Raw genomic sequence first — 11,852 nt, forward strand, 5'->3', positions numbered from 1 at the left:
CATATAAACCAGGCGTGCCCAACCCTGCTCCTCGCGATCGACTGTCCTGCATTGTTTAGCTTCAACACTAATCAAACACACCTGCCTTTAATTTTTAAGTGAGCCTGAAGACCTTAATTAGTTGCTTCAGGTGTGTTTGATTAGGGTTGGAGCTGTACTTTACAGGACAGTCGATCGCCAGGAGCAGGGTTGGGCACCCCTGATATAAATAGTTCGAGGTGTGCTGTTTTTGTAGACTTTTGTATAAAAGTAAATAAATGCAATTAATCTGTTTTAACTATAATTGTTGAGAAAGAGCAGTCTTACTAGTTAATAAGAAAATACATTAAATCTGTAACTGTTCAGTGATTCAATGTAGTAAAAAATATCCGATCATCAAGATGTGCTACTTTTGTTACTTTTTTACAAATTAAAATATTTTATGTTTATAATATTTTTTTTTATGAACAAATAACGTAAAAAATATATATTTTTCGCTGAGATTTGAGTAATATCGTTGTATATTCTACGTAAGAACGCTGTTTTGTGTAATGGTTATGCAATGACATCACAACATCCTTCAGCATTTTTTAGCAACCAAAATCGATCTGCCTTTAGGAACTTACCCTGAAAATTAGTTGGCAACACCGCTTTGAAGGCAGTGCTACGGAATCCCAGCAGTTGGGAGGGTTTAGTCGAGCGTTTTCTCCTCCCCTCCGTGTGTCTCCGCTCTTTCAGTCATTCATTGCGTCTCCGCAGGACTCGCAGTTTGGACGATGTATGTGTGCAGAGCAGCCTGGCAGAGGTGTGGGCCTCTCGCGCGACAGTCCCTGTACCGCGCACACCTCAATAGAGATGGTGAGCACCATCTTATCTGTCTCATAAAGTTTCATTTTTCCTAGAAATCATGTCATTTGCAATGCGCTTTGGGCTTTCGCGATCTGTTAATTGTGATATTTCACACATTCCGATGTTGCCGACAGTGAAAATGTGCTTGAGCGAGCTATATCATGTTATTTTACAAAAACGACAAATTTTTGGGCAGGTTACATGTAGTTTAGGGTTAAGGGGACATGAAGGTCAGTCTCAACATCGGATCCTATTGGTGCTCCACAGTTTTAAATGGCTTTCGAGATAACGCTCACGTTTTAGGGCCCTTCAGAGGTTACAAGTCTACTATACTAACACATATTCGCAGTCATTTTCAGGGAACACAATGTACACTTCTCAAACCGCAGCCTGGCATCAAGCACACAAAAATGTAGCCATCTTGGCCAATGCAGATCTGCACTAAAATAGTCATTTTGCAGAGACCTATTATTAAGAAAAAAAAACCCATCCCTGTGCATTTTAAACATTGTGAAGTTAGTTGTGGACTCTTGAACGTGATTCGATTAATGTTTGTTCTGTCAAATTCATTCTGTCGTCACTAAATGGATTATGAAACACAAAATTGCGTAATAGGGAATCGGTTGAAATTTGACATCATGGGTATAAGTACACATACTGCTTGATTTGTGACCTTCAATGTTCTCAGGGTCCTATATGTTTCCACGAACAGCTCACGTGGTTGTTTACGTGGTCGCGTTAAGGCTGATTTATACTTACAGACGCAGGCGCGCGGACCTATGGAACTCAGTGGCTGCTGTATGGCAAGCCGTGTTACATTTTAATCCTTGAAAATAGTCAATTTCATGCTACTAGTACTTATTTTTAAGCTACTCCATTCCATTAGGCACTAATGTTATTTTTTAGGTACATACAGACATCAACTATTCAGGTCTGACTAGTATGTTTCCCAATTGTGACTAGTTATTAGATAGTACTACTAGTTTTTAATTAGTCTAAAGTTTTGTGCCCTAGCTCATGCTTTTTTTTTTTTTTAATTCAGTTCTGTGTTTTAGCTCATGGATTTGTATATGTAGTTTAGAGTTTTTCTACCTTAGGCATCTAAACATTTGCATTTATTATATTTAATTTAGCACTGGCATTTCAATCTCACAATCACCGCAGTTCCTTTATGTACCCTAGGGGGGTTAGTACTAGACCCCTGTTGGGAAACCCTGGTTGTTTAAATAAACATGCAAACATTCTTGAAGCCAGACATTTGCAGTGCTGTGTTTGATTGTATTGGATAAATGAATGTGAAAATCTAGGTTAGGATGTTTGTAATGCAGTTAATAAGAATATTACATGAAAATAAGCATAGATATAATCACACTGTCTGTCTTGTTCAATAAATATCTCCTCAAATAGCCATGAGCGGATGGCCGATAGGCCTACACTTGTCAGATACCACTTGCTTAAAGCCTTTCATTGTAATTCTAGTTCACTCAGCCACTCCAGTATCAAGCTGTGATAAATCTCTTTGCAGAGGGAGATTTGCTGGTTAGTTGGTTCAGAAAGTTCATGGGTTTCAACAGACATGAGGTTGAGTAAATGATGTTGTAAATGGTGAACTTTGAATATAGTGTTGTAAAAAAAGATATATATTATTGGACGCTTTAACTTGTGGAATAAAATAAATGTGACTGACTGCAAACAGAGCATTTTTGGTAACTTAATTTATTTTTTTTATTAATTTATTCCTTTTTTATATACTGCATCCACACCACTAGATGTCAGTATATTGGGATTTTTTTTTTCATTTTGTAAATATTGTGTGATATATGAGTTTCCTTTCATTTATTTCTTATTTGCTGTTGTTAAATGGTATTATGTAAATATAGGTATTATATCGGCCATTTCCAACCTAAATTAGATATTGTCATCAGCATCTGACATTGAAAAAGTTATGTTGGTTCCTATTAGTCTAACCGAGCACATATCGTTTTCAGTTTGCTTCACCCTTTGACTCCTGGGAAAGATTAACAGAATAGCTGGTATAAATAACACAGAGGTGTCTAAAACCTATTTACTCTAGCTGGGCACAAGTGACTGGATTATTTTAAGGAGAGTATTGAAGTTTCTCCTTAACAAATCTACAAATTTTGTGTCAGAATGATCTTTGCCCTCCTATCCTGTTTGGACTGCACTGATGGTTTTCTAAATTTAAGTTGCTCCCTGCCCTCTAACTTTTTTTAGGACAAGGAACTGTCAGCACTGAGGAGACTTAGTGGAAGCTAAGTTTATAAAATGAAATATTTGGTGATATAAAAGCAATTATCTAGGTAAGAAAATAGAGAAAATAATGCATAAATCTTTTTATGTATTGAGGAATCATTGACTGATGTTTATATAAACCCTTAACTGTTGCAGTAACACTTGTATATAGAGGGTTACAAACCTGAATTTTATTTTGAGTCTGCTTAGTACTTTACATCCATAGTATAAAATTCTGTTTCTGAGTCATGGAAATGAAAGAACACAAAAAATATCTAAATTAATGTTGATGGTGACAGGCATAATTATAGGTACCTAAAACCATTGCCCAGAATCCAATCAGGCAGTGACCTACTGGGCAGAAAGCATCTCTGGTTTGACTGACAAGAAGGTCAATCTTCAGACATTTTAACTAAAACATTAACTATTAACTACAGATAGTATTTCAACTTCTATTAAACTATTAAATTGATTAAATCTTGAAACTGAGAGAGATAAAGGATTTCTTACATTGTTGCTTTACACATCCAAAATCTTTGTCTAACTCCTCTGTTCTCTATGCAGTAGTTCCACGGAGGCTCATGTCGTTGGTTCCTGGCGGCTCTGGTGAGAATTTCTTTTACGTCGTCCTCTGCGGTGGAGCCTTCGCAGGTGCCTTGGCATATGTAAGTCTGATTAAAACTCAAACCATTGATGATATAGTTTGATGTCAGATCACTTGTTAAATTAAATAATGTCTTTATTGAATTCTGTGATAGGCTTATAAAACAGTTTCAACAGACCACGCACGTTTTGTTGATCGTGTTTCTGAAATTGATGCTCGTCCCAAGTCTGACTGGAAACCCAAAGCATGGCCACCCAAGGGTAAGTCTTATCTATGGTCTGGTTAAACAGTGTTAATTCTGCTTTTAGTGTTGTGATTTAGTCACTTCTGGGATTCTGAAAAGGAGTTTCCTATGGCCTTTTTAAACTAAACCATTTACCTGTCTGTAAAAAATTTAATACTAGTTGCATAGCTTTCTCAAGATAAAGGTATAAGGTAATACGCAGATAATCTTCAGCAACTTATTGGACATATTTAATAAAAACAATGCTATTTACATGGCACTGGTAGTAACCCTGAAGATTTCATTCTCAGTGGCATCAGGAATGCTCTAATTTGTCGGTTTAGAATCAGTCTGAATCCAAAAATATGAGATCTAATGTAGATAAATATGAATAATCCATTGCAGCCCTTCCAAAACATCAGAATTACAATCACGACAATAGACATGTTGGGGTGTGTGGAAGACATTTGGCACCCTCTCACATTTATCTCGTGGTCAGCACGGTAATTCCAGACAGATCATTAAATAATTGTGTCAAATCCAAGCGTCTCTAACACTTCTGCACCTGAGCCCAAAATATCTAAACTGTCTTATCTAATAACAGCAGTATTAAAAAGCTCTCTTTTAAGTATTATAAATAAGGAGATATTATGTGTTGTAATGCGTTCTGATAGGAGGGAGTTTATACAGCAGCTTCAGGGTTTAATGACATTTCAGATTCACAGTGTGCCATCATTTAATATTTTTGTTGTTGTTGTTTTTTTTTTTAGGTGGGGAGAATGGCAATGGTGAGTTCATGAGTGATCTTTTAATGTCATAATCTCTCCGTGAAGTACCATAATAAATAACTTTATGATATTTAAATGGACTAATTACAGTTCTGTCTCTTAAATGTCTGTGTAACACATCTGTTTGTCTTAAAACCAGTAGGATCCATTTAGTGAATTTTGTTCAAATTAACTTGTGCTTTAACTCGCATGATCTGAACTGCTGCATAACAAGTATTTTTGGGAGTTATTTCTGTGTAAACTCGAACTATATTATAGAAAGGTCAAAGGTTAACTAAATGATGACGCCTGCTACTTTTCAGTCTCCTCCCATTCAGTTGATCCTGATACCTTGTTGTCTGATAGCTGCAAAACACTGGACAAAAACTGATTATTGGCACATAGGTTATGACCTGTTCTGATTAATATTTGCTATTTGCTATATCCTTTGATGATACTATAATGGGCAGATATTGGTAGAATAATGACTAAATTGCAATGTCAAATGCTTGTTTATAAAGAGCCTAGATCTTCCACAGACTGAAACTGAAAAGTGAGCTAAAAAAACAATGCCAAACGATGCCAAGGTTCAATTTGTGAGGGTAATTATGAGCTGATAAAACTGATACCTTGAATGCAATCACTTTGAATAAAGGCATCTCCCAAATGCACAAATCTAAATGTATGATTGGTTTAGTAGTTGTTCTCATGTTACCCTTCTAATCCTGATCCTGTTTGTCAGAAAGCCTGTTAATCAGAACTGGGTGCCTTTCTCTTTGACACTGTGTCACTTTCCTCTTAAATAAACTGTGTATATGATCCATCTGCACCCCTGTGCACTCCTATTCTCTCACACAACCCTTTTTCCCAACTTACTTACCTGTGATTCTCTATTAATGACTGCAGTCCAGTCCAGAAAGTCTTGCCAGCCAATATGAACAGTTTTATACTGTGGACTTTCAAATGCCATAAAAAAAACAAACTAAGAAATCATAATATTGAACAACAAACTCAAAACTTCACCTAATCTCTTTCCTAACTTTCCTGTCTCTTTGTTCTGACTCTTTCCAGAATAAACTTATTCGGACAGTTGGGGCTGGTGACCTATAGTCTTCATTCAGAACTTTTTGGATGATTCTCTCCTGAGCTAATGTCCTTATGATTCCTGCTTTTTCCATTGAACTGATATTTTTCATTCCATTGACTTTCAAACACTCATTTCAAATGTTAATTGTGGTGTAATACAGTAGAAATTGAAAGACATGTAAAAGAATACTTCCCTCTGTGAGTAAACTAATTAAACACGCACAACAAAGCCCCTTTGGTTGTTATTTAGTTTTGCTGGAATTCACAGGGTTGCTGGTACTGCTAACTTTGAACAGATGGTAAGGCTCAACCATCTTTGTATTCCCTCTCCTCACCTGTCCTCCCAGCCCCTTTCTCCCTGTAGTTTCTGTTCAGTTTCTCTTTTCACCCTCCCTCCTCATTCTTGGGTTTTGCATGCTGCCTGCAGTGATCGGGTCATGTTTGATTTTGACAAAGCTAGGTTTCCAGGAGGTTTGATAAGATGGATGTTGTGTGTGAGAGGATTTGAAAGGCTTGGTGGCGAGTGTAAATGCTTTAAATATGGATGTTCTTAGCTGCACTTATGTTCTTAGGTAGCTAGCATAAATTAAATTCAGTTAAATTAATCCTATTATAATATACCTATAAACTAAATAAATTGTCAATACTCTTTATATAATAAAAATAATTATTTGAGTAATAATTATAGTTTTCTTACATTACAAAAAAATTATTATAAATATAGTTCATTATATTGTTATATATTTCTTAGGTAAATAATTGCAGTTGGTACAGTTCTCAAAAAAGATTCATTTATGAATATTAGGAAAGTAATATTATAGATATTGGTGATTATAGTACCACCTTACAAAAACTGTCAAGGTATCATTACACTCCTGAATCAAAAGTTATATTTTGCAAGATCTATAATATTACATCTCTATATTCATAAATAAAAAATCTGTTATTTTATTTCAATGCAATGTAATATGTAATAAATTGTAATAATTATTTTTATTATATAAATAATAAATTATGAGAAAAATTCTCTGATTCTCTAATTTATAAAAACATCATGGTAATAATTAATTAGTAGTAGTTAATTTATGACAAGATGATTTGAATTACTGCCACGTGGTGATTTTTATTTTTATTATAATTATTAAATAATTATAAAAATAAATACATTATTATATTATTATATTTTTTACATTTTGATTGCAAAATATGCAGTTTTTCTTTTTTTAAATCGTATAGTCCTAAAATGGGTTTCATTTTAAAATATAATTTCTTATCATTTCAACCCAGTCATTTTTATGTGAGATTCAAAAGTAAGTATGAGTGTGCCAAAAATGAAAACGTAGCTTGATGCCTTATTTTTCTTTCTTCTCTGTTGTCTGTTTAGAAGAAGCTGGTGCAGAGGAAGGTGAGGTGGCAGAAACTGTAGAGAGCGCAGCCGAGGAGGATGTTCCTGCTGAGGCACCTGAGGTCTTGCTGGAAACAGCCGAGGCCACTAGAGGGAAGACAGGAACTCTTGAGACCGTTGTGGAAAAGGTTGCCGAGACAGTTGCAGAGACTGCAGAGGTGGTCGCTGAGGTGGCGGGGGTTGTTCATGAAACAGCAGAGGAAGTGGCAGCGGTGGCACAGGAAGTGCAGAAGGTAGCAGAGGAAGTAGAAGCAGCAGCAAAGGCTGTTGAAACTCCTGTTATCCAAGCTGAAGAGCCAGCGTCAGAGAGCAACGGTACGCCACCAGCCTCCAAAGATGAGGCAGTAGCAGAGGCCTCTGGTACAGAGTCCTAAATGGCTCATTGGTACTCAAACACTCACCCACACACACAAGATATGGAACACTCAAATGTTCTGTATAGCAAAATGGTCACTGTCTCACTTTATCCAAACAAAAATAGGCATTTGAACAAAATTTTGAGAGATTTTATTGCTTAAATCCTGCAGTTCTCTCTGTCTATCATCATTTTTCCTCCCTTACAAGTAGATTCTTTAGACATAAACTGAAGTTTTAAGGTGCTCAGAGACGCATGAACTAAATTATAGTATATGTGATTAACAGTATAGTCCTTATCATACTGTACTTTCTCTGGTTGCATCAATGTTATACTACAGGATTTGATGCTTGCTTTGCAGTAATGTCATCCCACTATATAGCACAGAGCTTATTGTGTATATTTTTGCTGGAAATATTTGAAAATTATATAAATAAAGTATAACTTTTTAAATTATACGTTTTTCAAGTGTTGATAACTGTAGAAACCACTGTGAGAATCCAAAGTTGCTGCTTTTTGTTACATGTGACCAAACATTCCAATGGACACACTTCAGACCATCTACTCATGTTCTCCTAATTTCTTACTCTTAGCTTCACTCTCAATCTTCTCACAAATCTGAGCCAGCCTCCTTTAACCTCTGTTCTGCCTTACTTCCTATCTGAGAAACAATTGCACGCAAAGACACCAAAAAGCAAATGTACTTCTGTATGTAGTTATTTGTTGTTTTAAAATAACAGTAATAGTTCATTTATTACATTTTGGATTTGTCAAAAAGTATTTCTCTGCCAGATATCACTTAGTGTGTACAAGCCAGTTATATTGTGAAAACTGTGAGTGTTTTGCTCCCTAGCAACTAGGCCAGCTGTGTTTCTGTATTAGTTTTCCCTTTATACTCCTCTGTATGACTGAACTGAAAGAACTCAGTAACTTATCAAGACGGTCAAGTGTGTGTGATTAATGAATTTGCTCATTTACTTGGAAAAATGCAGTCATGTAATAAAATGGATCCAAAGCCAATTAATAAAATGAAATTGATAAATATCAAAATATATTCTGTGTTTAATTTTTGTTTTTCCAGAAAACACAACAAAATGAAATATTACATCATAAAAACTGACATGTTCATCTTCTGTTTTTAAAAGTAATGTTTTAAAATGCTGAATTTAGTGTAAAGGTCATTGGTGTTTTTGTTGTAGTTAATCTTGTGGTGTGTCCCTTTCTAGGTGATATTTGGCAGTAAAGCCTTCATGTATGTTCTGAATGATTGGAAACCCCTAAATGGAGCTGCATGCTGTGAACATGCATGATGATACTCACTAAAAATCAAAGATACACATCATAGATCATACCTGAATGCGCTAAACTTTACTTCAGCTACTTACACATGTTTCTCTGTTGTTATAACTATCACTAATATAGTGGGGATGAACCTTTGTGTTCTACTTTTGGTAGTCTCATTTGTATCTTTTCCATTGTGTCTCTGTCTAGATTAATCGTCTGTTTTAAACTAGTCACACACAAAAACACACAGAAATATGACAATTTATTAATAATATTTAAACTTACAATTATTTGACAGCTATAAAACCTCTAAATAAGTCATTTGATACCTCTCAAACATCTAATGTCTTGTGTACTTGTGTGTGTGATTATTGGGTGGTTTGATTGTGTCTTGCAGAATCAGTCAGCCCAGCAGAAGCAGAACCAGCAAAGCTGGCTGCTGCCTCTGTGATCGAGGCTGTTCCTAAGGAGTCTGTATCCATGGAAGATGTGCCAGTTGAAGCTGTACCAGAGAAGCCCACTGAGGTTCCTACAACAGATCATTTGGAAAGTGAACCTGTAAGAGAATTGGTATCCGTTTCTCCAGTTGTAGAAGAGCCACCTGTTGCCACAGTGGTAGAAGAGGCTCCAGTAGTAGAGCCATTTGATTCACCAGTATCCACAGAAGAAGCATCTGATGTCCTGGTGATAGAACAGGAAATATTGGTTGTCCCAGTGACAGAAGAGACACCAGTTTCCTCTGTAACAGAAGAGGGAGCAGTTTCCTTGGTTACCGAAGAAGCTCCTGTTGCTGTGGCTGAAGATGCACCTGTTGTAGCAACCGAAGAACTTGAGGAAACACCTGCAACCAAAGTAACAGAAGAGGTTATTCCAGTGGTTGAGGAAGGTGTGGAAGTGAAGGCAGCAGAGGCTATTGTTACAGAGGCTTCGGTAAGTATAGTCGATGAAGAAGCAGCAAGTCCATTTGTGGAAGTTACAGAAAGTGTTGTTGAACCAGATGTTGCAAGCACAGTGGTAGCTGAGAAAGTTGCTCTAGCTGAAACATCAAGTGAGCCTGATTCTTTGGAAGAGCCCAAACGAGACTACATAGTGGTTATCTTGGAGGGAGCTCCCAAAACAGAAAAGAAGCCCATGGTGCTCGGTGTGTCCCCCATGATTGGCAAGATCATCTCAGCCCCTGATGATGGTGAAGAGCCATCGGGACAGGTAACAGGTAATCTGGTTTAACCATGCAGTCCTGGGTTAACTAGTTAAGTAAATAATGATGGGAGCAAAAAATATGGTTTAACAGAAACATTACTTGACAAATACTTGAAATTAGTTGAAAAGTGAATTAGTGAAAGGATGGAAAGATATATTAAGACAAAGACATATGTATTCTGATGTAAGTGCTTGATGTACCTTGAAACATCGTTTTTATGATCTAAATGTTACTTTTTAATGTTGTTCATAGGGCAAGCGCCGTATGCTTAACGTGCAGATGCATTAGCGCCAACTAAAAAAGGTAACATTGTGAAAATCATGTATTTTTTTGTTTTTTTACTAATATAGTATATAATATATTTTATAATTGAAATTTGATAGTTTTATCAAATTTAATGTTCGGAAATGTAAACCTTTTTATTATAGTCTATTGTATAATACTTGGATTTTAAAATATATTATATAATGTTTCACAATATTAATTTTTACTGTATTCTCAAATCAAATAAATGTAGCCTTTATGAGCACAAAAGACTTCTTTCAAAAACATTAGGAACTCTTACTGACCCCAAACCATTGAAAGGACTGTATATTGAGATTTTCATTCTTGTTTTGTCTTTTTCTCAGTTGGGAGCAGTCAGACGTTCTGGGATAGTAAACTGGTTCCCTGATAAAGAATTAGTGATGTGCCTCGCCCTTTTCTTACTTACCTGACCCCCTGGATTTCAGTAATCCTTACACTGGGCCCAGAAGGCTGTTTCCTTCCGACTCTTTCCACTTACATGCTGTCCACTGGAGAGTGGTTACTTCATGTGAACTTTCACTTCACTTTGATGTGAGACATACAAGTTTGTGACCTATCTTTATACCCTTTTTAAATGGAACTCCATTCTTTTTGAGTCAACTGCACATTGGAGCCTATACTATAGTGAACCCTACCTCAAACATCACATTTTTAGGACATGTCTTGGAAACGCCATGTCAATAGTTACAATACCAGCAGGGCTAAACATTTGCCACAAACACTGTCATATCTGCATGCTGACCACCAATTTTTTGGTTAGACTTCAGGTTCTCCTCTATCTTCAATATATGCTATTTTTCATTTGCATTATTTATGAATTAACACCATTTTTATATTTGTACCTCTCTACCTCAGCTTGAAAAGACAGTGTTCTCCTTTAACCAGTAACCAGTATTATAGTAACCAACTAACATTACCAATGTGACATGAATAGGTCAAAAAAACAACTGACAAACAGATAACCTGTATCAATATTATCAATACAACAATAAGCCATGTTACAAGTCACATTCCAGTATTAATTTTAAAGGCTGACATTACAATATTATCCAAAAGGTAAACCCCACTGCTGCATCCTTTGCCTTTGTTTTCTTGTTCTCTCTTAGTTTGTCACCATCACCAAACCTATTATGAAAATGTTACACTTACTTTGATACTAGTTTTGATGCTCATTTGATTTGAGATTTTGGAATGGTAGACAGATATACTATATCGAGCCAGAAGGAAAATTAATGTCAGATTAAAAAAAAAAAAACATACCTAACAATTTTGTTTCTTATCTCCTTCATGTTTCAAAAGGGACCTTATAAGTGTTATAGGTAAGATACAACTTTATAATGTGAATGTGAGGGAATAATGTGAAGTATGGTTTAGTATAAAGGGTGTGTTCATGGGTTCTTTTTGATTTTGTTTTCAGGGTTAGGAATTTAATACACATGCATGTGCTCTTTTGAAGTTTCACCTTTCACCGTAGGCCCTAACTAGCGTTTTATTTTATTTTTTTAACTATGAATGTATGTAAAAGAAAAATAAAGAGTTG

General features: G+C 35.8%; 1 protein-coding gene across 3 annotated transcripts; it reads left to right on the plus strand.

Annotated features, from left to right (window-relative positions):
• The first annotated feature begins 601 nt into the window (after nucleotides 1-601).
• LOC109063578 (protein MGARP-like) lies at nucleotides 602-11,811 on the plus strand. Of its 3 annotated transcripts, none has more exons than XM_042770037.1 (8): nucleotides 602-837; nucleotides 3,646-3,746; nucleotides 3,840-3,945; nucleotides 4,679-4,696; nucleotides 7,146-7,481; nucleotides 9,203-10,018; nucleotides 10,259-10,309; nucleotides 10,636-11,811. In XM_042770037.1, exons 1-7 carry the CDS (start codon nucleotides 756-758, stop codon nucleotides 10,276-10,278), a joined length of 1,479 nt encoding a protein of 492 aa, XP_042625971.1. In that variant the 5' UTR covers nucleotides 602-755; the 3' UTR covers nucleotides 10,279-10,309; nucleotides 10,636-11,811. The 3 variants fall into 3 exon arrangements, with proteins under 3 accessions (XP_042625971.1, XP_042625970.1, XP_018936166.2); XM_042770036.1 differs by having other exon boundaries at nucleotides 9,203-10,011; XM_019080621.2 differs by lacking the exons at nucleotides 7,146-7,481; nucleotides 9,203-10,018; nucleotides 10,259-10,309; nucleotides 10,636-11,811 and adding an exon at nucleotides 5,747-5,990 and having other exon boundaries at nucleotides 712-837.
• Nucleotides 11,812-11,852: the final 41 nt, after the last annotated feature.

The sequence above is a fragment of the Cyprinus carpio genome, chromosome A14 (genome assembly GCF_018340385.1).
Source record: "Cyprinus carpio isolate SPL01 chromosome A14, ASM1834038v1, whole genome shotgun sequence".
NCBI lineage: Eukaryota > Metazoa > Chordata > Actinopteri > Cypriniformes > Cyprinidae > Cyprinus > Cyprinus carpio.

Excerpts from the sequence above, each read along its gene's own strand:
- LOC109063578 (XM_042770036.1), top strand. The coding sequence starts at position 756 with ATGTATGTGTGCAGAGCAGCCTGGCAGAGGTGTGGGCCTCTCGCGCGA. Across the intron at positions 7,482-9,202 it reads GCCAGCGTCAGAGAGCAACG|AATCAGTCAGCCCAGCAGAA; the intron begins GTACGCCACCAG and ends TGTGTCTTGCAG. Across the intron at positions 10,012-10,258 it reads GTGAAGAGCCATCGGGACAG|GGCAAGCGCCGTATGCTTAA; the intron begins GTAACAGGTAAT and ends TGTTGTTCATAG.